Source organism: Somniosus microcephalus, chromosome 1, assembly GCF_052327205.1.
Source record: "Somniosus microcephalus isolate GS21.2 chromosome 1, FLI_Smic_1.0, whole genome shotgun sequence".
Classification (NCBI taxonomy): Eukaryota; Metazoa; Chordata; class Chondrichthyes; order Squaliformes; family Somniosidae; genus Somniosus; species Somniosus microcephalus.
The window spans coordinates 202399579-202426043 of NC_140987.1; the positions used below are offsets into that span (position 1 = coordinate 202399579).

Below are 26465 nucleotides of genomic sequence, written 5' to 3' on the forward strand. Positions count from 1 at the left end.
AGAAGAGGTAGTGGTGAAGTAGAGCTGGGTGTCGTCAGCGTACATGTGGAAACTGACGCTGGGTAGACAAAAATGCTTTTCAGGAATCTGTGGGGAAACCTGATCAACCTACATAAGATTATCAGAGATAGCAATAGGAAAAAGGCCTAAACAGCATATGTGATGCGAGTTGCCAGTTGAGAGTTTGTTACTTTCAAGCTGCACGCTGGGATTCAGAAAGGCTGCAATCGAAAGGCAGAGCACATGCTGTACCACAGTAAAGAACTAAAGTTTGATGCTCTTACTATATTCAGTTCTAATTTCGCCCACACTGATTGGAGGCTGCAATCTCTCCCCTCAAATAGGGGAGATCTCACTTGGGCAGTTCGCAAGAACTAGCAAGCAGCCTAAAAGGTCTTTGGCAGAACTCTTGAAGTAAGCTACTAGCGATTTGGTTATACAATTGCAAGTCCAGGCAGACTTTAAATTTTTTTTTCTCTTTTATGGATGTATTTTTTGGGAAGAGGAAGTTTTATATTTATTCCTCTCCCATACCCTTGCCCCTGTTCCTGCTTATGAAACTACAGTTCCACAGGGGTTGGCTCTGATCAAAGCTGCTGCAGTGCAGCTGAATCCTGGAGGAAACAATTAATTTGTAGGTACAGGTACCAGTCATGCTTGGAGTGCTGGAATTTTTCCAATGGCTTTTGAAAGGGGATAACTTGTCCCTCGTCAAGGATTTGGCTTATCCCAGTGATACCTTTCTTGTGCCAGGTTCAGAATCCACTTGTGGTGAATGTGTCTGGGAGTTTTCCACTTTGCCAGAATGGTAAAGGGCCAGTAGGTCCCATGTAATTTTCAGAGAGTCACAGTGAATATATCCACCAGATCGAATATCTTATCGTTAATAAGGTCTACCTGCAGTGAGGCAAATCCAGACACTAAACTCAAAGAATATGTGTGATGAGCAATTTATTTGGGAATTCCTAAGATCAACAGACCTCCTTGGGATAGAAATTCCTTCTTCATTTCCCCCTTTCAGAAAAGGGTGGATAAAAAAAAATCAGCTTGCCACCTCCGGTAACCTAGCCAGGCAGCAGCATACCTTGCATTGGCTGATGCTGGAGTTGTCTTATTGGCAATAGCATACCAATATTGGGCATCTGGCCCCAAATGCAAATCTGTGCATGCAGATATTTGGTCTGCCAACATTTTACAATAGTATCCAAATGCCAAGATAAAGCTTCAATCACATGAACAGACAAAACCGATGGGCAGGAACAGACCAGCTGGTCCATCAAGCCTGCCCTCAAAGGCTCTTTGCTCTTGCATATTTTAAATCAGTGGTTCTCAAACTTTTTTGGTTGAAGGACCCCTTTTCAAATCGATTAGTAATCACGGACCCCCATCTATAATTATAATACTATAGAATACTCATAATAATGTAAGTGCTGCATGTAAATAGTGTTTTAACAATGCTTTTAAGAAAACAGGTACTTACTTATAGATATCAGTGAGATGGGTGTGCCTGCTTCTCAAAAGCTGCGCCTGCTGTTTACTGTCCTGCTTGTTACATTAATTTTAAGTACTGTCCTAAAAACTACTGCTCATCTATGAATTTTAATTACAAAGCTTTTTTTAAAAATATAAATATAATTTGAAATTAGGAAAAGCCTCAATTTTAATTCAATGCTAAAGAGTTAAAGAAGTGAAATTAAAAAGAACTCGAGACGAAAAAAACCTCCCAAAACATACAGCTACTTGAGTGATTGGGATCGCCTGCTTCACACCCGTCCGCCGACATCCACATCAAAGAAACTTGTTCTTTTCGCTGTCAGGGCGTTCCCAGCGGGTCAGGAACAAGTCCTTGCATTTCCAGCTCTCAGCCAGTCCACACCCTGCTGTCTCCAGCCAGTGAGACGGGAACCCGAACTCTCCTCTTCCCAAAAAAACAGCCGGCAACCTGACGGGCCCAGGGTCTCCAACAGCCCCACTCCCTCCACCGCGCAACTTTGCCAGAACTTTCCAGCACATAAATCAGTGCAGCCGCAGTAACGGGATTTCGGCTTGATTCAGCCCAGCGGCAGTTTCAACTCGCCGACATTAATGATCCAAGATTATCCCACGCAACTGTTTCAGGAAAAGTTTGCGCAACGAATAAAAAGCTTCCAGCAGACCGCACGAAGCCAGCAAGAGACTTGTGGTGAACGATGGCGACTTGCCCTTGGTTGAACTTTAAAACTTACTGACTCATAGAATCATAGAATAATATAGCATAGAAGGAGGCCATTTGGCCCATCAAAAGTGCGTCGGTTCTTTCAAAGAGCAATCCAGTTAGTCCTACTCCCCCAGTCTTTCCCCATATCCCTGCAATTTTTTCTCTTTCAAGTATTTATCCAATTCCCTTTTGAAGGCTACTATTGAATCTGTATCCACCACCCGATCAGGCAGTACATTCTACATCCTAACCACTTGTTGTGTAAAAAAGTTTTTCCTTATGTTGCCTCGGGTTCTTTTGCCGATCACCTTAAATTTGTGCCTTCAATGGAAGACTTGAGTCTCCACATTTATTGTACAAGGATAACAGTGGAGAGGGGAAAGGAAAGAGTGCTTTCAGTATAAAGTACTTTCCCCATTTAGATAATTCAAAATAGTAATTAAAGCATTTTTTAACCCAGGAAAAATATAATGTCATCACAGATGAAGACCAGCCACAGTGAATCTGAAAGGAGCTGCTCAGATGTAGCAAATCATCACTAAGGGAATGCTTTAGGAAGTTGAATCCTTTAGTCTCACTGCATTTAGACAAACTGATCTTGGACATTCTAGAAGAATTCCTTTCCAGCACTGTCTGGTGTCTAGAACAAGATTCTCTACACCTTGAGGGACCAGAGAGAGAGGAAAAAATCAAAACTATTAACCAATACAGCCAATAAATGGTGATGAGAATTTCTCTAGTGTAGGAGACAATGGAATACATCTGCTGCCTAAGCGGGAAATAGAACTGGAAAGGTCTGTCTTAGGTCTTGGCTGTAACATAGAAAAGTGGGGAATAATTATGTGATTGAACAAAGCATGAAACTTCAAAAAGGATGGCATGCAGAGGATTTCCCGATCAGAATTGTTTTTTTAAAAAAATAAATTGTACCAGGAAAATGTACAAATGGAAAAAGAATGCAGTATTCAAGATGGTAGTCAATCTGGACTGCTTGTGGGAACAAGTGAACTCCAAGCAATTGTGACATAATCCTACTGACATGGATATTTTAAGCCACTGAAGTTAACACTAACATTTTACTACTCATATCTGAGTATCAAGAATTTGAATTCCTGCATCGATCACTTTGTGAAAATTGTACCAGAATATAAAGGTCAATTTGTTTGGGAAACATACTGTTAAATCGACTCTTCGAGTTGCCATTTCGAATAAACACTAATGCAAACCACTAGTTAAAAAGATTTGGAAAAAGTTAGGTTTTAAGCAAGTGCAGCAGCAGGGAAAGGAGGGAGGGGAGGAAAGAACAAAAGGGAAGGTCTGTGATAGGGTGGAAGGCAGGAGAGATGAAAAGACAAAAGGGCTGATAGTACAAAGCTTTTTCCAGTTCTGATGAAAGGTCATCAGGTAAGTCAGGGGATATGGTTTATCTCTTACATTTGTTGTCATGTTCATATTGTTCTCTGCCTGCCTTAGTTTTCTTGTTGCGCTATTGGTTTATCGTTTTGTGTCTTTGTACTCTTTTGTTTGTTTTATCTACTTTTTTTTTTGCTTTTAGGTGGGAGGTGGTAGGTAGCGTTTATGGAAATGGAGCTGTTGAGGGCTGCAAGTTGGTAGAAGCCATTTGAAGAGGGACGTGGAAACAAGGTTGCGCTGCGTAGGAAAGAACAGACTGGGGAATAAGTGTAAAGTATGTTATTTGTACTTCATATAACCATTATTAATCAATTTTAATTTTTAAATAATGGTATCTACAGAGAAAGAGAAAAGACCAAAGAGGAAAGCGCATCAAGCTTCAAGAATTAATATTGTGCGAGCTTCATCATCTGGCCTTGTGATTTAGGCCGGCACGATCTGTAGCAAGGACTGCCACTCAAGAATTAGACTCTTTAGCCACTCACAATGTTGCAGTATGACAAGTAGCTGAACTGCTTTGGCGCTTGCACCATCGTCTTTCGAGATGGCCGGTTGCCATGTCAACTATAATTAACAGTTATATCTGAACTTAATTTGCAAAACTGCATAAATGAGATTGGTTACCTGTTGTAATATCGGCCACCCATCATAAACTGATTGTTCGATGTTGGAGATATTTTAAATCGTTGAATATTTTCATTTGTCCGAAAATAAAGCGAGTAGTCACCCGGTGTGTTATCCGATGGTCTTACAAGAAAGCCACATATTTGGCCCACTAAAGGAAAAAGTGAAGAAAATGCAGATTAATTATTCTATTTAATACCTTTAATGCAAGCATGTTCGCAATTAAGTTTTTGCTGGAAGTAGTTGGACTGGATGTAACATATGTATATGAAACACAATTATTAAATTTCAGGGAAAATGTGGCATGCAGCCCACAGCAACCTCTTCCATCACTCACGCTTCCTGCATCCCTGCATTCCAGTCTTACATTAGTTACTCTGTCTAGTTTTCCAAATACCACGTCCCATTCCCATCACCCCATTAATTCCATCGCTAGCCCTACTTGTTCCCGTGCTGCCTGCTCAGCCCTCATATCTTCCTCTCCTCCTCTTAATCTGCTGTCATTCACTTTAACCTTCCATCAACTCATCCGCCACCCGCGCCTCACCCCCCCAAGTTTGTCGAAAGAGGCCAGAGGCTCCCTCAACCCATTTCCTTCCTCCACTTTCTCTTTCTGCTGCTGTTAAAGAAACTTTGTTTGCTTTCAAACTACAACTTATTAGTATGTGATGTTTTAAAAAGAAACTCAAATTAGGATGAGGAAAGATACTGTCCATCTGCCTCTTAATTTCTGTCACTCTGTCTCAAGAGTTAATTAGAATTCTTACATTTTCTAACTGTCATTAAGACACAGGTGACAGCTGTTTTCAGTTTGCTTCAAAATTCAACTTGTTTTGAAAATTGTCTCTCTCAGTTTAATATGCTTTCTGAAGTTTATAGAATACCAAACAGTTTATAATCTCACACATGCATATGCACATCCTGGCTATTTTACAAATAACACTAAATATAAACTTTGCTTGAATAATGTTTTTAAAATTTATCCTCTAGCTTTTCTTTGACTAGTTTGGAGCAGAAACTGCTAAAAGCTAAAGAAAAAGTATTCAGCAATTCCTCTGACTAAATGGCACTAAAAAAAAAAAATGGGAAATTGGTGCCAGTGTATAATCAGAGTGAGTGAAATCCAGTGAAGAAATTCACAGTTCTGAGTAAAAATAGCAAGTCCAAGCCGAGGTTTCTGGGAGAAATTGAAAAAAAACTTTTCATGAAAGCATTAAAAAACACAACAGACAATTCAATGGATACATTTAATCATGGTATTACAAAATATACTTTTCTTTTGTTTAAAACTTATTTTAGTCATGAGAAATTTTAGTTACATAAAGCACAGAGTAATATGTGGGGAAAGATAATGTAACAATAGGTGACGTTACAGGGAGTCATGATAATATTTGGAACTCCTATTAGAGTACCATCTACTGTCATTACAAGAAAACAATGGTTAAGTCAACAGGTAAGTGTAGACATTTTAAAACTGCAATATTCATAGGAAATGTTTACATGACAGTTTTTAAAATGGATCACGCACCTATGCAAGAAATTTAATATATAACAATACCCGCATCCTTAAAGTTCTTTGTGCCTATATTTAGAACATTTACTTTTACAAATTACATTACTGTACATTAATTGTGAATTGCTCATACTTTTATGCAAAACCAGTATTTGTCAGTCATGGAAAACACAATCAAATATTAAAACGAATTCCTTTGACAGAACGGACTACGGCACAAATTATTTATCAAAATATGTTTTAGAAGCACATTTTCACAATTAACCTACACCATCTATAATAGATCAATACCTGTCATTAGCAGATTATATGCTTCTTGCTTTGATATCTTCCCATGAAACCAGCTGGAGGGAAAAAATGAAATTATAAAATAAGTTTAAAAAATCATTTTTTCTTTAACAGTATTACCTACAGAAGCAGCATTCTGAGTTAACCCTGCAAGCTAAGTCATTATCTCAAATCATGTCTGGAAGAGTGAACCACAAAGGTGAACACAGTGTGTGATATTCACCTCTGGTATTCCTTGCAGGTATTTTGGAAAGTTAAGGTGTGGCTGCAGCAGCTCATGTGTTCCTCACAGATGCTAACAATTCATGCGAGATTGCTCCAGTCAAGATCTCAGAAGTGAGACAGTCTGGCCAAATCTCTAACAAGCAGATGACAGAATACATGCAGACTCTGCCATCTGCATCCACTAGTATCTGACTATTTAAGTTTCAAGGCCTGGGTTTTCTCCACAGCTCAGGAATACAATACTACAGGCTCTGTTGAACTCTGAAGTTGCTGACCATGACAAGCACTAGGAACATTTAACAATCATACTTCTCCCAACTATTTTCACTTCTTGCCCAGTGCACTGAATGTTTGATTGCCTACCACAAGTATGGTTGTCCACATTCTTCCAAAGAAGTTCAAACTCCACATAGATCTGTAGGCACCAACGTACACCAGGAAAAGCTGAAATCCTCTGCACATACTCCCTTTAAGGAAAACAGCCCTTGGACAACCATTTAAGTTATGTTATCTTCTCCCATTAAACCATATACAACGCCTTCGTCGGGATATTTAGTTGTTTCATGCAAGAAGATGAGATGAAATCACAAGCAATTATTATTTAAAATCGAACATCACGAAGAAGCAATTGAAAAGAAAGAGATTTATGAGTGATTTGTATGGGGAGGCTGAACTGCTTTCAAACAATGAGTAACCTATGGTAGGCAAGCAATTCCTTTTTTCCACCTTTTTTAATCAGTTGGATGTCTGCCACATACTAACATCTATCATGTTTGAATCTCCAATTCAAACAACTGAGAAAACTACATCCAACTGTAGTGTTTCCATTTGCCAATATGGAGTGCACACTTTCTCCTGACTTGCCCATATCCAAAAAGCTAGATTTGCAGAGTTGGGGCTTAGAGATCCCAGGTATGCATAGGGGTACTGCTGGAGTTTAACCAGCTAAGATCACAGAGCTTACCATAGCAGATGATAGATAAACTTCCCATTGGTTCTCCCATTAGGCCTTTGACTTGCAGAGTTATCTGGAGCACAGTGGGAAGGATACCAGCACACCATGACAGGTCTATGCTTCCAAGTTTCATTGGTGAGGCAAGCAGGCTAGTCAATCATTAATAGTGCCCTTGAGTACTGTGAACCTGTCTGGCTCAGCGATGTGATTGCCAAGTCTACCATGGAGGGCTGGTTTGGTTCTGAACCTCCACTGCCAGGTGTGTCATCTTGGAGCCCACCCCAACCCAAGGATGATAGTTGTCTAATGGTCAATTAGTAACTGACAAGCGTGAGCTTCAGCCCTCAGTACTAGGAGTTTTCCACTATCAACACTAAGTAGCCAACACCAAAAAAAATGAGTACATTCCCACCATCTGCTTAATCACAGCATTAACATATACCATATGCTACTGAATAGTGGTTCCACCAGTTGAAGGTGTAGAGCTTCAGTAGCAGTTGCTTGCCTCTCTGCAACCACATCATGGTAGGCATGAAGCCCTCGATATTTAGGCACATTCTGTAAGTATCCAGAATGAGAAAGGGCCACCAGGCCTATACGTGTTTACTTCTATACAGGAAACTTTGTGATATCCGGCACTGACGGGACCGGCGTGTTGCCGGTCTATCAAAACTGCCGGACATACAAAGTTAATGTTGAAGCATACGGAGATTTTCATCTCCATATCTGACAACAAACACTGTTGCTTAGCAACAGCTTCTAAAGAGTCGGCTGCAACTGCAAGCGTCTGTAGCTGAAGCTGTTGCTATAGCTACAGACCTTGCAGTGGCTGACTGGGAAAAAAAAAGAACGAGATCCAAAAAAACTTACAGAAAACGGCTCCTGATTTTTGCCGTTAGATCGAGTATTCCGGACATACAACCTCCGGATAAACCAAAGTTTCCTGTATTTAAGCAAATTCAACCCAATAAACAAACCCTCTCTTCCCGCACCTCCTGGGAGGGCAATTAAAAAAAACCTATAGCCAATTCAGAAGCCCAATTTCAAAAATTGCTCTCCAACCCTTCCCCGTGGGTGATGAGTCAAATCTCAGGAAGCCCCAAATATATATCTGCATCCAGGTAATGCCATCCAGTCGCTGTAATCCAAAATCTCAGTTGCTTCATCAGCTAAATGAGAGACATCTGACTTCAACATATTACTAATTACCTACACAGGGCAGGTGCGTCCTGATCCAATGCAATGTATTAGGCTTATCTCATCACCAGTTACTTAATCCAGGTCCTCACATGAAGGGCTTGGCCAAAAATACATGCCTGTCGTGAGGTTGTCTCCCCCTCCAGGGTACTCATTGACAAAAAGACCCAGAGGGAAAGGAGATTTGTTTTTTTACGTGAGTTGTTACGATCCGGTATTCCCTGCCTGAAAGGGTGGTGAAAGCAGATTCAATAGCAACTTTCAAACGGGAATTGGATATACACTTGAAAAGGTAACATTTGCAGGGCTATGGGGAAAGAGCGTGGGAGTGGGGCTAATTTGATAGCTCAGGCACGATGGGCCAAATAGCCTCCTTCTGTACTGTATGATTCTATAATTATGCCAAAATAGTACAGAAACTGGCTGTAGGATTCAAGATCCAAGTATCAAAGTTAAGTTGGAACACTGCAGTACCAAAACATGTTACCCTGAGCTGCTAGAATAAGGTATTGCTGCCTTGTAGACATCAGAGAGAAATCCTATGCATGTTGACATGTGAAGTTGTCACAGCACAAGCAGATTGGGTGACTGCTTTGCGGAACACCTCCGTTCAGTCCATAAGGGTGACCCCGAGCTTCCGGTTGCCTGTCATTTTAATTCACCGCTCCATTCCCACTCAGATCTCACCGTCCTCGGGCTCTTGCATTGTTCCACGTAAGCTCAGCGTAAGTTCAAGGAACAGCACCTCATTTTCCGTTTAGGCACTATACAGCCTTCCGGACTCAATATCGAGTTCAACAATTTCTGATCATAACCTCGGCCCCTATCATGTTTATATATTTTTTATCCACACTTTTGGTTTGTGCCTTTTCTTTTTTTTCTCTCCCACATGGTAGCTGTCTTTCATTCTGCCAGCGCGTTTCACACTTCATCTAGAGCCATCTTTTGTTTCTTAATCTGTCCTATTACCATCTCGTCTCGCCTTGAATATCTCTTAATGTCTCTTTACTTCTCACAAACCTTCCCTTTTGTTCTTTCACCCCTCCCCCATTTCCCAGCCCCCAACTTGCTTTTTCATCTGTTTCATTTCCTGCTTTTTTCTCAGTTCTGAAGAAGGGTTTCGACCGGAAACGTTAACTCTGTTTCTCTCTCCACGGATGTTGCCTGGCCTGCTGAGTTTTTCCAGCTTTTTCTGTTGTTATTTCAGATTTCCAGCATCCGCAGTATTTTGCTATCGTATTAGACTAAGCTCTAACTTTGTCTGGTGATTTCTCCCCCATCAACAAATAGCTCAAGGAAGTGGGTTCTTTGCTAATCAGTTCAGTGAATGAATTTAACCCAAGTATTCGTCCCCAAAGAAACAATTGGCTGGTTTGAAAAATCTTCTTGCTTCCAAGTTCAAAGCTGAAACTCTGTATTCCACTGGATTAGTTGTGCCCTCAGCACTGGACACAAGCCTTTAAGATTAAGGCATTCCTAGATGCCAAGAAGACATGCTGTGAGGCTGATTTTCACGTGAGCCACGCTGTCGACTGTTAGTTGTATGGGCCACCATGCCATTGATAACTTTCTATCAATATTACAACATCCTGTTTGTATAGGATCCAAAAGGCTAGATGATCAGAGAATAAGGTTCCCCTCATCCAGTAGGGAGTTAAATTGCTGATTTACTTTAACCAAATCTCATGAATGATCCTAGGAAATAAAAATAACGGGGGCAGTTATAGTGGATCCCAACAATTCAGGTTCTGAACAATCTATCTAGGGACACTGCAGCGAGGTCTGCATATCTTTAGTAAAACATCAGCAACCACAAAGTCTCTGTTTGTAATCATACTTAGCAAAGCGAATCTGAATCACCTTGTGGTGAATATCCAGTTGTGAGTCCAGACTTGTCTCTGCTCATATATCCATCCTGTATCAAGGTGAATGTTGAGTTACAAAGTGAGAATGTTGTTTGCTCTAATGCTTTAATTTGCACTTCAATTGTGTCATTTTAATGAAATCACTACTCTGAAGAGAATTCTTTGACAGTCATCAATGTGAGAGACTTCATGTCAAAACTGCAAAAGTCCAAAGAAGTACTTCTATTCATACTTCAGCACAAAAGTGCTTTCTGTTACATTTGAAAGGATTCATTTTTGAGCAATGCATACATCCCAGCTGCCCAGGCTAGACCTAAACCTAGGCCGCAGAAGTTAAAGTACAGTTTACTAACCCCAATGATCCATTATCATTCTTAAAATGGAATTGAGCTGTTTTTTTTTAAATGAAGCAATTTGTATTAATGAGTAGAGTATCTTAACTTTCCTCCTGATAACATAGGTACTGCAACTGAATTAAAGAAAAAAAATCTTACATTTTTCCTTCGTGTGGATCTTCTTCACGGTCCTGTAAGACAATCCAGATTGGATATCCAAACAAAATTAATAAAAACTGAACATAAAACAGGAATGCAATTTGTATCGGGTGCAAGAGTAATAAAAGTTCTACACATTCATATAATGAAGTTGTACTTTACACAAGATATTTTGAGTGTTTCTTTGTAACATTGCCTTAGTCTGAAGGTCACAGGACAAATTATAAAAATTGTCATCCTGACTCAATTGGTAGTACAGGGGTACTCTAGCCTAATCAGGGGCTGCTTCCTAATGAAAGAAGAGGGAAAGAAGATTCCTGAAAGGTTGCAGGCTAACACCTCTGAGCTCTTGAGGAATGGTTCAACGACTGATGCAAGAACATCTAGAGCATGCACTGACTGGGCCATTTGGTATTGAAAGCATCAATTCATCCCGCAAACTCTGCTTTGCTCTGGCCACACTCAGGCTCTTTGTCTGAAAGCACCATCAACAGTGGAGGACTTCCTCAGGTTGAACCAACAGGCAAGACTGCAAAGATGTCTCCCTAAGACTAGCATCATCATCTAAAAATACAGAAGTGAATTGGGTCAAATCTCTCAACATTAGCTTCTGCGCCTCAGGGGGGAGGCAGATTATATGTCTGTGTATTTCCTGGGAGTAGAAGCTATGTGGATCTGGACATCCTCAGCAGTTGCAGAAGCACATCAAAATGTGACCCTGTTAAGATGAGTAAGTAGTCAGACTTCTAGTACAAGAGCCATTGGCCTCCCAACATCCTGGAGCTCACTCTTGGAGAAAATGATTGCTGAATACAGGCATGAGACGGCATAGGGTAGTGCCCAAAACTAGAGCGTTAATGGGACAACCTACCTGAGAATTTTGGTGCAAGTCAAAATCTCCAATGGCAGATCATGGAGGAGAAGTTTTGACTTCACGGATAGGCAGTTGCAGCAATGTATTCAGCAACTGCTCCTCAAAAGATGACTTATGCTAGGTAATGCTGGATCATCAGTGGCAAAGTCATAGTGGCATTTGTAGATGTGTGGGACAAACCTAAACCATGCATTTAGACTTTGCCCTAATATCATCTTAGAGAGTGTGAAGCCAAACCAACCTGATCCATCCATAAAAACCAAGGCAGATGGCACAGGAATCAGTGTTATATTTGGTGGACAGGCAAGTCACACCAGTTGTGACACCTGCTGGCAAGCACTTCATACTGTGCTTAAGGTTAATGTCAGTATGTGAGATGAAAACTGACCACCTCTTTCAATACCAACTATTTGGTGCCAGCCAGTGGTGGAAGACATATTCTCCTCTTAAGACTACACCTCTATACCAGGGCTCATCTCTTATTATGCAGATAGGAGCTCTTGTGGTGAAGGTGCTCCCATAATGCTGTTAAATCAGGAGTTCCATTTAGTGGTTTGATACACCCAAGTGGCTTGCTAGGACACTTCTAAGGGCAATTAGGAGTCAACCACTTGGTGTGGGACTGGAGTCACATAGGCCAGACCAGGTTAGGTTGGCAGGTTTCCTTTCCTAAAGGGCATCAGTGAACCAGTTGGGTTTATATGACAGTCTGACATCTTCACAATCACTTATACTAATACTATTTTTTTTACTTCCAGATTTTATTTTAAACTGAATTCAAATACTCAAACTGCCATGGTGGAATTAGAACTCACTTTCTCTGAATTATTAGTCGAGGCCTCTGGATTATTAATCCAATTATTATAACCACTATCACTACCTTAATCATTTTGCATCTTAAAAACTGATTCTTTGAAGAGAGGTGCCACCTGAAAATGGCTTCTGCCACTGCATACTGGGAAAGTGGCTGTTTTTCTGGCATTGCTGGAAGTATATCAGAAAAAAAAGTAAGTGTTAGATTACTAGCTGACATAGCCTCTGAGGAAAATAATGACCAATCAGTCGAAACACTCAAAATACATTAGGGATTGGGGGGGGGGGGGGGTGCGGGGGAGAGGGAAAGAGAAAGAGAGGCGGTGAGGGTGGTGAAGTGGGCCAATTAATCAACACTAAAATCTATTCAGAACAACCTTATCTTAGATGCGCTCATCAACACCCTGCCCTGGTAATTTTTGACAGGCCTTTGTAGATGTTTTAATATTGTTAGCTGTCCATTGTTTAATAATTGCCTTTATCTCTCAGAGTGGTTTCGCAATGACCAAGATTACAGATCAGAGTCTGAGTAGTATAAGGTTTGGACATTTCTGATTCTATATAGTTATGATTTTGACTGACCTGCAATGGATGCAGAGGAAAGATGTGAAGTCCAAGACAGGAACATCTATGTAATTCAGCATACAGTTTAAACTAATTGGGATTAGAGTGCTAAATTACAAGAGAGTCTATTACTTGAATAGTCTGCAAAGAAATATCAACGAACTCAACTGACTGGTTTGTCTAAACATTTTCATGGACTGTTGCAAAGCTACTGTGCTTTTTAAGCTGACAGACACATATGTCTGTATTTGCTGCTGTTGTAAAAGATTATTGGTGAATAAGCCAATTTGGTAACTCAGACAGTAACGAAACTGTCTGGCCCTTTATATTAATTGCTTCTGAATTGATGTAGGCTTGTAGTGAGAGTCCTACATTATAAATGCAGATCTGTTATTCACCCGAGAAACGTATCCCAAAAACTGACAGGAGGTCACATTTCAACAGATGTCGAGTGATAGTGACTGCTTTTAAGTGTAGGCTACAGTTGATGCTAGATCAATTATTAATTTTAAATCCGAGATTGATAGATTTGTTAACCAAAGGTATTAAGGGATATGGCAAAGGCGCGTATATGGAGTTAGGTCACAAATCATCCATGATCTCATTGAATGGCGGAACAGGCTCAAGGGGCTAAATGGCCGACTTTAGTTCCTATGTTTTGTGTTAAGTGTGAGAAAGGCACCTGGCAAGAGCTCGAATGATAACAATGACTTCCCCGCTGAATGATGGACAAGATTTCCTAATCTACGACCACAAGCAGGAATACACTAAAATATGAGGAAACTGTCAAACCGTTGGGTTAACACAACCTCAAGTTGTAAGTCCCATCATTAACTGCATGATGTAAATGTGATCTATTAGCTCATTGAACAACTTAACTGCATAACAAATGTTCCTGCTATAATAGTTATCTACACATGGGATTTATCTATGTATACTGTATGTAGCATTAAAGCCTTTATATGAAAAATTCTCATCTTATTTCTTGCAACTTGCATCAGCTTTTACCAATGTTTCTAGAGGGCAATGCCCCAGAATTTCTATACATTTCTGGAATTTAACACTTCTTAATTACTCCAAAACAGTTAAGAAAAGGTCACATACTTAAGGGAAACTAACTTTACATAATTGTTCAGCCATTTCTCAAGATTTCTAATTTTTATATATTACACAGATAAAGAAAATGCCCAACATTTTCAGGTAAGCATTCTTGGTATACATCTTGTGTGAATAAATAAGACAGTGGAAACTTTAGAATGATTTAATTTCAGCTACTCACCACTTCCTCCACTAGGTCCTCTACAATGAGGCCTTGCTCATCAGTTCGCAGATTGGTCACCCACATCCATCCATCCTCCAGTTCATTGTGAACAATAAACATATCCCCCTTCAGAAAACTGTATAAACAAAAGAATACCTGTGTTGAAACCACAGCAACTAAACATTAAAACCATTTTCAAATGAACACTCAGATTAAAATAATTGTCCGTACCCTAGAATCGAAACAAACAAAACCTTTTTGCAAAATAGCTAAAAAAACTAGCCCATCCTTCAGCCGATTCAATTCTTCAAGGTAATTTTCTTACACTTGATATCAGTCTCGTGCAAGTGGGTAAGCACAAGCACATTTCACCAACAAATCACTGGACCTGATGGCCTACATCCTAGGGTTCTAAAAGAGGTGGCTGTAGAGGTAGTGGATGCGTTGGTTGTGATCTTCCAAAATTCCCTAGATTCTAGAATGGTCCCAGCGAAGATAGCAAATGTAACCCCACTATTCAAGAAAGGGGGGAGGCAGAAAATGGGGAACAATAGGCCAGTTAGCCCGACATCAGTCGTCGGGAAAATGCTGGAATCCTTTATCAAGAAAGTGGAAACAGGGCACTTAGAAAATTGTAATATGATTAGGCAGAGTCAACATAGTTTTATGAAAGGGAAATCGTATTTAACAAATTTATTAGAGTTTTTTGAAGATGTAACTAGCAGGATAGATAAAGGGGAACCAGTGGATGTAGTATATATGGATTTCCAAAATGCATTCGATCAAGGTGCCACATAAATGGTTGCTACACAAGATAAGGGCTCATGGAGTTGGGGGTAACATATTAGCATGAATAGAGGATTGGTTAACGGACAGAAAACAGAGTAGGGATAAATGGGTAATTTTCCATTTGTCAGGCTGTAACTGGTGGGGTGCCACAAGGATCAGTACTTGCGACTGACTGGTTATCCCAGATTAATTTTTACAGAGCCTAGGAAGAAGAGATCACGTAAGCAACATCAATACTGAAACATCTTAAACAAATGGAAAAAAGAGGTGGGTCACTTAGAATTATTTATATATCACCAAGAGGGGATGGATATGGTGAAAATGCTAAATTAATATTTTGTTTTCCTCACCACAATGGAGGAGGAGGATATAACACCAGAGGACCAGGGATGACTAGATATTAATCTAAGGCATTAATTTACAGGAATCAGTAAAAACAGAAAGAATTTAATAGTGAAAACAATGGCTCGAAAGTCCCAACTAATCCCTAGGCCAGATGGTTTTAAAATCAAGATCACGAAAAATAGGGAATGCATTAGTTATAATTGTTCTGGGCCGATGGACATTGTGACATCCTGGATGTTTTTACATGCAATAGCACCCTCTGGTGGCGGTTATTGTGTTAACAGTTTGTAAGCTGGAAAGGTCATCTGTTCCTTTCTTCCTGTGTGAGGTCATTTGACCTTTGGTCCTTTTTTCCTGTGAGAGGTCATTTGACCTTCTTACCTTTCTTCCTGTTGACCCCAGGAAGCAGTTTTACCAGGAAGAACCTGACTTAAGTAATGGAGAATTCCATGAGGGATTTTCAATCCAGTGTAATCTGACTTCATATGTTAGGCCAAACGCAATATCTGTGAGTATCTTTAGTTCTTAGCATAATAGCAATGTTGTCAGAGTAATATTTTGATAATACTGTTTGTAAAAGGTTAATATTTAATAGTTACAGAAGTTAGTTCAAATGTTAGTTAGTTATACAATTAGTCTATTCTACTGTTGTAAATATGTTTATATCTTGTGTAATATCGAATGTGTAGTACTCAGTTTATGTACAAAACATACTTTGTCTTTGTTTACAGTTTCACAAATTCGTTCAAGTAAAAGCTTCAAACAGCAAACCGCTTCACGAAGAATTATTTTGAATGAGTGTTTAACTTGCTGGATAGCTAGATAGGAGCACGTCTAGCGCGGCCAGTACAATAATCTTTGAAGAAATTGGGGATAAGTTATAATCTTCCAAACTTATTGGATTCAGGGAAAATGTCAGCGGATGGAAAGCAGCAACTATTACAATTTTTAATGCATCTTTACTCACAAAAGGAGGAAGAGGCAAACAAAGTGCAGGCAAGAGTCCAGTAATCTGCATGGAGAACTGGGTACACAGTGAGTTGACATTAGCCTTTTGTTTCTGGGACCCAGGTTTAATTCCAGCCCAAAATTAAGGAGTGAAACTGTCCACTGCTGGCTGGCTATAATGGTATCGTGTGAAGTCTCAGTCCAGTTATTATTGGGCACAGACCTACAGCACAAAATTGCACCTAATTCAGCACTAATTTGCAGTCACTAAGACAGGCCTATGGATGTTTACTGTGGGAGACTGAAAGAAATGCAACAACAACTTGTATTTATATATAGCGCCTTTAATTTAGTAAAACATCCCAAGGTGTTGCACAGGAATATTTTAAGACAAAAAAAAAATTGACACCGATCCACATAAGGATAAATTAGGGCAGGTGACCAAAAGCTTGGTCAAAGAGGTAGGTTTTAAGGAGCATCTTAAAGGAGAAAAGAGAGGTTAGCGAGCTGGACAGATTTAGGCAGGGACTTCCAGAGCTTAGGGCCTAGGCAACAGAAGGCACGGCCACCAAAGGCTGAGCAATTATAATCAGGGATCCTCAAGAGGGCAGAATTAGAGGAGCGCAGATATCTTGCGGGGCTGAAGGAGATTACAGATAGGAAGGGGCGAGGCCATGGAGGGATTTGAAAGCAAGGATGAGAATTTTGAAATCGAGGCGCTGCTTAACCGGGAGCCAATGTAGGTCAGCGAGCACAGGGGTGATTGGCGAACGGGACTTGGTGCGAGTTAGGACACGAGTAGCCGAGTTTTGGATGACCTCAAGTTTACGTAGGGTGGAATGTGGGAAGCCAGCCAGGAGTGCGTTGGAATAGTCAAGTCTAGAGGTAACAAAGGCATGGATGAGGGTTTCAGCAGCGGATGAGCTGAGGCAAGGGCAGAGACGGGCGATGTTACGGAGGTGGAAGAAGGAGGTCTTTGTTATGCTGCGGATATGTGGTCGAAAGCTCATTTCAGGGTCAAATATGACACCAAGGTTGCAAACAGTGCGGTTCAGCCTCAGACAGATGTTAGGGAGAGGGATGGAGTCAGTGGCTAGGGAACGGAGTTTGTGGCAGGGACCGAAAACAATGGGTTTGGTTTTTCCAATATTTAATTGGAGAAAATTTTTGCTCATCCAGAACTGTATGTCGGACAAGCAGTCTGACAATTTAGACACCATGGAGGGGGCGAGAGAAGAAGTAGTGAGATAGAGCTGGGTGTCGTCAGCGTACATGTGGAAACTGACGCTGTGTTTTCGGATGATGTCGCCAAGGGGCAACATGTAGATGAGAAATAGGAGGGGGCCAAGGATAGATCCTTGGGGGACACCAGAGGTAACGATGCGGGAGCAGGAAGAGAAGCCATTGCAGGTGATTTTCTGGTTATGGTTAGATAGATAAGAATGGAACCAGGCGAGTGCAGTCCCACCCAGCTGGACAACGGTGGAGAGGCGTTGGAAAAGGATGGAGTGGTCAACCGTGTCAAAGGCTGCAGACAAGTCAAGAAGGACGAGGAGGGATAGTTTACCTTTGTCACAATCACAAAGGATGTCATTTGTGACTTTGATGAGAGCCCTTTCGGTACTGTGGCAAGGGCGGAAACCTGATTGGAAGGATTCAAACATGGAATTGCGGGAAAGATGGGCACGGATTTGGGAGGCAACATGTTCAAGGACTTGAGAGGAAAGGGAGGTTGGAGATGGAGCGGTAGCTTGCAAGGATGGATGGATCAAGATTTGGTTTTTTGAGGAGAAGGGTGATGACGGCAGATTTGAGGGAGAGGGGGACAGTAACTGAGGAGAGAACCGTTAACAATATCAGCTAACACAGGAGCCAGAAAAGGAAGTTGGGTGGTCAGCAGTTTGGTGGGGATAGGGTCGATGGAGCAGGAGTTGGGTCTCATAAACAAGATGAGCGCAGAGAGGTCATGAAGGGAGATCAGAGAGAAACTGGAGAAAGATGTGAGTTCAGGGCTAGGGCAACCTTTGAGGAAGTTTGGCCTGGTGGGCTAGGGGAAGGAAGTGAAGTGGCAGAGGCAGCTGAACAGATTATCTCAATCTTAGAGACAAAGAAGTCCATGAGCTCCTCACATTTGTTATCGGAGGTGAGGGTGGAGGAGACAGGGGAGAGGGGTTTAAGAAGACAGTTAGCAGTAGAGAATAGGAGTTTATTTCTGCATTCCAGAATGATTCTGGAATAGTGAGCAATTTTGGCAGACGAGATAGTGCTTTATGTGGTCCAGCCAGATCTGGCGGTGAATGGCTAAACCACTTGTCCACCATATCCGTTCGAGTCTGCGTCCCTTGGACTTAAGGGAGCAAAGATGAGAGCTGTACCGGGGGAACGGCCAGGGTGAGAGAGGGTAATTGTTTTAGTAGGGACTAGGGCATCAAAGATAATGGTGAGGGTGTGGTTGAGCAGATCAGCAGCTGCAGAAATGTCATGGCGAATGGAGGGCCAGAGGTGTAGTACTAGTACTATAATACTAGTATAGAAAGGGGCTGAGGCACATTGTTGGGCTGGAGTGGAGGGAGTTGTGCTCTGCATTTATCTGTACTATAATAATCAGAGAGTGTTTGATGCTGATGTTGGGTGACCGAAATAGAAAATGTTCCATTCCTCAACAGTGACTTCCCTTACTATGATAAACTTGGAAAGAAAAGAGAATCTTACATCAGGGACAAAGCAAGTCCTCCAGCCAAACATGGGAAATACTGAAGTCACTGCCTTTAGCTCCTGCCACCGATTCCATCCCCCTTCCTGGCCACTGTCTCAAATTGAACCAGATTGTTCGCAACTTCAGCATCTATTTGACCCTAAGCTGAGCTTCCAACACCATATCCTGTCCATCACAAAGACCGCCTACTTTAACTTCCATAACATTGCTCATATTACCCCTGCCTCAACCCATCTGGGATCAAAACCCATTACGTTGCCTTTGTCACCTCCATACTTCATTACCCAGATATCCCTGACCAACCTCTCATCCTCCACCCTCCATAAACTTCAGCTCATCCAAACTCTGATGGTGTCCTACCAAACTCTGATGGTATCCTATCCAACACCAAGTCCTGCTCACCCATCACACCTGTGCTCACTGACCTACACTGGCTTCTTGTTCCTCCCATGCCTTAAATTTAAAATTCTCATCCTCCTGTTCAAATCCCTTCATGGCCTCATCCCTCCCTGCCTTTGTAACCTTCTCAAGACCTACAATCCTCTGAGAACAGTGTATTCCTCCGAACCTGGGCTCTTGAGCATCAACTACACTCATCTCCCCACCATTGACAGCTGTGCCTTCAAGGCTGAAGCTCTGGAATTCCCTCCAGTTGTTTAAGTCATTAAAAACTAGGCTACAGGTGTAAAAAGTGTTATAAAAGGCTAATAGAAACTGTAATACATCACAAGAGGTATAGAATATGAAAGTAAGGGAGCGTTACTGCAATTATACAGAGCGCTGGTTAAACCTCATGGGGAACATTGTGTTCCATTTTGGGAATTCCATCATAGGAAGAATGCGTTGGCCTTGGAGAAAGTCCAATGACGTTTGAGGCTGGATTGCCCATAATTGAAATTTCAGTTATATTTCCTTAAAGTGGAGAGATTATAGGATGATCTGATCAAATTGCTTACAATAATGAAGGGAACAGATAGGCAATTAATTACCCTTGCCTCTGGTAGAAGAATCTAGAAAGAGGGTGCAGAACCTCAGAATTCTAACTAAGCCAGTAGTCGGTCAAGTACCAGAATTACTGACTATGACACTACAGGTGGACTTGGTGTAATACATTAAAAATGGTTATCAAGCATCGTGGGGAAGCACAGCATGTTCATTATTTTTACTTAACATTTCGTACCAGCCTTGTTTCTTCAAGTGTTTTCTTGGTCCACCTTCGATGTGATTGAAGCAGCACACAGTCCAGAACACAAGAGGGTGCTATTGTTATATCCCTGTGTTATGTTTTCATACAAGTAGATAAAAGGGAGGGCGAGTGAATTCCCATAAGAGAAAAACGTTCAGACCACTTGCGAGAGTAACTGACGCCATTTAACCCAAGAAGTATTTATGCCGGACCTGAATTTTTAAAAATGCTTTCATAGATTATGCGAATGTGGAGCACACTGCCCTCGAAGGCCACTGATGCAAAAATCAATTGAGGCGTTTAAAAAGATACTTATTTAGGAAGTAAGGATATTCGATACTAAAAAAAGAGAGGAAAATGACTGAGTAGAACTGGTACGACTAACAAAAGTGGAACTGGCTCGATGAGGCAAGTGACCTACTATTATTTTGATGCTTTGATTTTCTTCCACCAAAGCTTAGTCAAAGAAATTAGGTTTAAAGAGGGTCTTAAAGGAGAAGGTGGTGGTGGAGAGGCAAAAGGATTTACATTAGGTGTCAGCTTGACTTGATGATAGTACTCTCAAGACCGAAGGTTGTGGGTTCAAGACCCACTGCAGGACTTGAGCACTTAATCTACACTTCTATGCAGTACTGAGGGTGTGCTGCATAGTCAGAGGAGCCACCTTTTGAAGGAGACATTAAACCGAGGCCCACCGTGTTCAGCTAGACAGAAAAGATCTCTCAGCACGATTTAAAGAGCAGAGGAGTTCTCCCAGTGTCCTGGCTAAGATTAATTCCTCAGCCAATACCACTGAAAAAAAATTAACTGGTTATACGTCTCACTGCAGTTTGAGGGAACTTGCTGGCACAAATCAGCTGACACATTTACGAAATAACAATGACTACTTCAAAAAGTAACTCTGGCTGTGAAGCACGTTGGGGTGTTCTGAGGACATGGATGGCGTGATATTAATGCAAGTTTGTTCTTCCTTCGGGAGCAATTCCAGACAATGGGATCAAGTTGGCTGAAGGGAGAAGGGTACGTAAGAGGCCATAATCAGAGGAATGGAGATTTCAGGGCTGGGGAAGTGGAGGTTAAAGTGCTGGGTTAAGTTACAGAAATAAGAAAGGGCAAGCCCATGCAGAGATTTAAACACAAGAATGAGAATTTTAGATCTGAGGCACTGAGGGGGGGGAAACGGAGCCAATGTAGGTCACAGTTGATGTGGTTGAGCCAGGTGTAGGAGTGGATGGCTAAGCCAGTTTTGCACCAGGTTTGCTTAAGTGTGCACTCCTTGGGGCTTGAGACAGCAAAGTAACATTCGCGCCACACAAGTGCCAGCCAATGACTATCTACAACAAGAGAGTGTCTAACCACCGCCCCATGACATTCAACAGCATTAACATCGCTGAAACCCCCACCATCAACACCCTAGGCGTCACCATTGACCAGAAACTTAACTGGACCAGCCACATAAATACTGTGGCTACAAGAGCAGGTCAGAGGCTGGGTATTCTACGGCGAGTGACTCATCTCCCAACTCCCCAAAGCCTTTCCACCATCTACAAGATACAAGTAAGGAGTGTGATGGAATACTCTCCACTTGCCTGGATGAGTGCAGCTCCAACAGTCAAGAAGTTCAACACCATCCAGGACAAAGCAGCCCGCTTGATTGGCATCCCATCCACCACCTTAAATATCCATTCCCTCCACCACCGGCATACCGTGACTGCAGTGTGTACCATCTACAAGATGCACTGCAGCAACTCACCAAGGCTTCTTCGACAGCACCTCCTGAACCCACGACCTCTACCACCTAGAAGGACAAGGGCAGCAGGTGCATGGGAACACCATCACCTGCAAGTTCCCCTCCAAGTTACAAACCATCCTGACTTGGAAATATATCGCGGTTCCTTCATCGTCGCTGGTTCAAAATCCTGGAACTCCTTCCCTAACAGCACTGTGGGAGTACCTTCACCATACGGACTGCAGCAGTTCAAGGTGGCTCTCTACCAACTTCTTAAGGGCAACTAGGGATGGGCAATAAATGCTAGCCTTGCCAGCGACGCCCACATCTGAGGAACTAATAAAAAAGATGGAGGTCATACCACAGGGAATGACAGGGATGGGAGACAGTGAATGTTTTGCTAGAGACAAAGGCATTGAAGGTGGAGGTGAAGGAGTGGTTCAGCAAATCAACAGTTGCAGGACATATCACAGCAAAGGGAGGGTCAAATGCTAGGCAGTTGAGTGACTTGGGGAAGAGTTTCTTCCAGAGTCTGATGCAGAAGGAAGTGGAGTTGAAAGGGGAGATTGTGGATTACCTTTCCTGTTGTAAACTTGGATTTACTCCAATATGCAGAGGATAGTAGCATGAAGATTGAAGTATGGACACTGTTCTGAGGTTATGGTTATGTCACACCTTTGGGAGATCTGGCATGAGTGTGTTCTAGCTGGTCTGGGAGCATTTGCTATTGCACTTGGTGTCCCAGATGTCAAGTCCAAGAATTCACCAAAAAATATTTTAAAAGGAAGTGAAATTCTTTGTTCATCTGGGAAAAATTAATTTATTTCAATGACTTACCTAATTTCATCTGTATCTGGCACTTTGGTGTATGGCAAGATGGCTCGAACTCTCCTCCTGTCCTCAACAGGCTATAATTTTGGATAGGAAAAACAATTCTTAAATAACTTTTACAAAGAAAATCATAACAAAATAGAATTTAAACATATTGCTTTAAATTATTCAGTTTCTTACATGGAGTACATTATGACTGATTAATAAGATAACACATCCCACTTTATTTACAGTGTCTCCTAAATCATAAAACTGCAAAAGGCACAGGCACAGCTAGCTAGAGGTGCCAAATTGTTTCTAAACAGACACAAAACACATCTAATTCAACCAATCATTTTGGATTGACATCTCATCACAATGAACATCTTTCACTTGCATGTCTGATTACTGATTAGTGTCTTGGAAGTCATGGAATTGAAAACTTCGGTGGAAGGACATGAATGGGCACCATGCTTAATCATCAACAATGTAAATTACAGGGAAACCTAGCCAAAGTGGGCCACCACTAAGACCAATTGAAGTACATGGCAACAAAATTCATTACATAATGTAATATGCATCAAGCAAATTGGTATTTAAGGCAATAAAGGACAATTTTCTTAAGAGTCAGTTGCCAGTCTATTTCAGAGGGGCACTATACTGAGCATATTACTGAAATTATTCACAAGTTTTGCTTGAAAAAGGAGGAATATTGAAGGCTATAAGAAACATACAGTAGAGTGGGATTAGACTAGGTGGCATGTGGAGAAAAACAGCGGTGCATACTGATGGGCCAAATGGTCTATTTCTGTAACATGTGGCATAACATTTTAGGATTCTATGATATAAAGCTACTATCTTGTACACAAAAACAGGATACACTGGTGACACACTGACTTGCAAACAAGTTTAAAATACAGATTAATTGCCTTGTAGGGTTATCTTTATTGAGCTTGTAGAGGTCTCTTCCATTCACTGATGGCTTTACTTAAACAGCCACATCTCAAAACAAGAAAATGTCTTTTAAGACACGTGGTGTCATGGTAACAGGACTTGAATCACCAAGTGATACTCTCTCCAACTTCTGCAAACAGGCATTCTCACTCTTCTTGCCTGATACATGAAAAAGAACAGGAAGACAGATACCCCAGGTCTCACTAAGTTCACAAAGGAAAGGTAGGATGAGACAACAGTCACTGTCTAAGGCTGAAAATCCCATAATGTAATTCATCTTTTACTTTTCTCATTTGACGTCTTGCTCAGTGATGAAAACTGACCAGTCCCGGGGTGGGGAGGGGGTAGGGGAGAGAAAGAGAAAGAGGAACAGATGTGGGGAATGGAGTCCCATGAATAGCAGCTGGAATTCTGTAGCTAAGAGGTTTTTCTCAAATTGAGAAACTGGGATGAAAGATCAAGACCCATATTTCTGAGGTTGAAATGAGTAGCTAAAATCAGGAAATATCAAGCTTGGATTTTAAAAGTTTGTACGTGGAATGAAGCCTGAAGGTGGCAAGAGTTTCAAGGTCCTGGGAATTTCAACACAGTGGAGTTGAGGCAACAGATGGAGCATATAGGGTGACATATTTTCAATTTAACAAAAATAAATTTGGAGGAGCATTGATGATAGTAGTATTGATAAACTAGAGATGCAACAAAGGTTGTAGCAAGACTGAGCTCAGTGGACTGGTGTGGGAGAAGGGCTACATATCAGACAAGCATTTTCTTATATCCTGCTCATGACTGCAAAGGGCATTAGAAAAACCTCCCTGGATACAGTAGTAGTATTCAGGTCTTAGACAAGCAGAGATGGTAGTTGTTGAAGAGAACATATTAGTTTGGTATGAAAGAGGAAAGCCAACTTATTGAAGGTAACAGGAAAAATGGAGATGTGGGAGTTCATTTGAAATGTGGGTTGAGTCATGGATGAGAAGTGATTGCTGCTGGCTGGACTTGCAAAAGATGAAGAACTAGTAGAAACCAAATTTTCACTGCCCCAAAGGGCATGCTGGAGATCAAGATGTAGGAATTGAGCTTTTGCGATGCAAGATCAGAGGTTGTATGCAATGAGGGCATGTGAGCTGAAGGTTGTTGATGAATGTAGAGAGGAATTATCAGCAAAGAGTGGATAGCCTTGGATGAAAAGTAGAAATGGTCACCAAGAAGAAGAAACAGAGTAGGAGAGGGAGAACCCCCAAGTTGATCGAATAAGACAGCTGATGAGGCAACAACTCGGATGATAGGATCTGAAAGGAAACTAAATAAATAGACACAATCCTAACTCTAGCAGCAAACCAGATTTTCTATGTGCATTGCATAGCTCCAATATCCTTTCTATAAAGCCATTTCCTTATTTCCTTCCTCTAAAGCCAAATTAAACAAGGTTATTCCACTACCAATGGTTGGCTTTTGTTAACTTTGGTTTCTGAGAAAAATTATCAAGGGCTGTTTTCCAAGAAACAAACTTCAAGTCACAAGAATAGGGACGTAAAGGAAAGACATTAAATTCCTGGATTCATTACCTAAAATGAGAAACATCTCATGATGCATCACCATAAAACGGCAATAACTACAACATGTACAGTAATAAAACTTGGCTTCAACTCCTAAAGCTAGCTCTTACAAATTCCCACCTGCCATAGAAACTTGCTTGAGTTCAGTGGTGTCAGTTGCCCCTTTAAGCAGTCTTTTATGAGAGTTGACTCTCACTATATCTACTTATACAATAACATAACCTGGGGATAGCATCCCCTTGTGATCTGGAGTAGACACTTGTGCTTTTTGCTCATGGGTTTCTTCAATCTCTTCAAATGTGGATCAAATTATCACTAGATGAGGTGCAGTTTGGTTTGAATCTAAACTGCTTTATTCCACAATAATGGACCAGAAATTCGCGGCCAGAAGCTTGAGTACGGTCGGGGTACTCACGCATTTGGCCGTTGGAAATGCCGGCGTTCAGCAGGAACAGCGCATGCGGGGAACGCCGGCATTTCCAGACCCGAGGTCTATTCACAGCGCGTGCGACTGCACAGGCAGCGCTTGCGCAGTGAACTTTGTGGATTTCAATGATGGATTCAGTGAGGGTAAGTCCTTAGAAGTTACACTTGAAAAAAGCAAGTGTAAAGTTGTTCATTGGCTGCGGAGGAAGATATATTTTATCGTGGAGCTTCTGAAATGCAATATTTTTGTTTGGGAAAGGGAGGGAAGTTATTTTAAGAAATTTTAAGTAAGTTTTAAAGTTAAAATTTTTTTTTTTTTTTTTAAAAAGGGTTTTCAGAACGGTAGGTAGAAGGAGCAATTGTGGCTGTGTGAATGGAATGTGAGAATGAGTTATGTATGTATGTCCACATATATTCCTTTACGTATATGTATGTATGTTTTATATTCCTTTACTAATGTGTATGAATGTATGTTTTTAATTATGATTTTCCAATAAGTTACTTTCTCTGAAAGTCATAATTAAATATAAGTAAAGGAATATATACATAACACGCAAAGGAATATATACAGACATACATACTTTCAGAAGCTCCACGATAATAAATATCTTCCTCCGCAGCCTCTGGAGCAACTGTACCCATGCTTTTTTCATGTGTAAGTTGTAATGACTTGACCTCACTGAAAGCATTAATGAAAGCGGCGAATTATACTGCGCACGCGCT

The 26465-nt window shown here is 41.2% G+C and overlaps 1 protein-coding gene across 2 annotated transcripts in view; it reads right to left on the reverse strand.

Annotated features, from left to right (window-relative positions):
- Positions 1 to 26465, reverse strand: part of LOC147124553 (ras GTPase-activating protein 1-like) — a 212293-nt gene that overhangs the window by 111114 nt on the left and 74714 nt on the right. For both annotated transcript variants that reach the window (XM_085989292.1, XM_085989284.1), the window contains exons 4-8: positions 22834 to 22904; positions 14302 to 14419; positions 10772 to 10803; positions 6039 to 6091; positions 4235 to 4385 (exon numbers count right to left, since the gene is read on the reverse strand). In XM_085989292.1, the coding sequence (XP_085845418.1) occupies positions 4235 to 4385; positions 6039 to 6091; positions 10772 to 10803; positions 14302 to 14419; positions 22834 to 22904 (425 nt within the window). The remainder of the gene's footprint in view (positions 1 to 4234; positions 4386 to 6038; positions 6092 to 10771; positions 10804 to 14301; positions 14420 to 22833; positions 22905 to 26465) is intronic.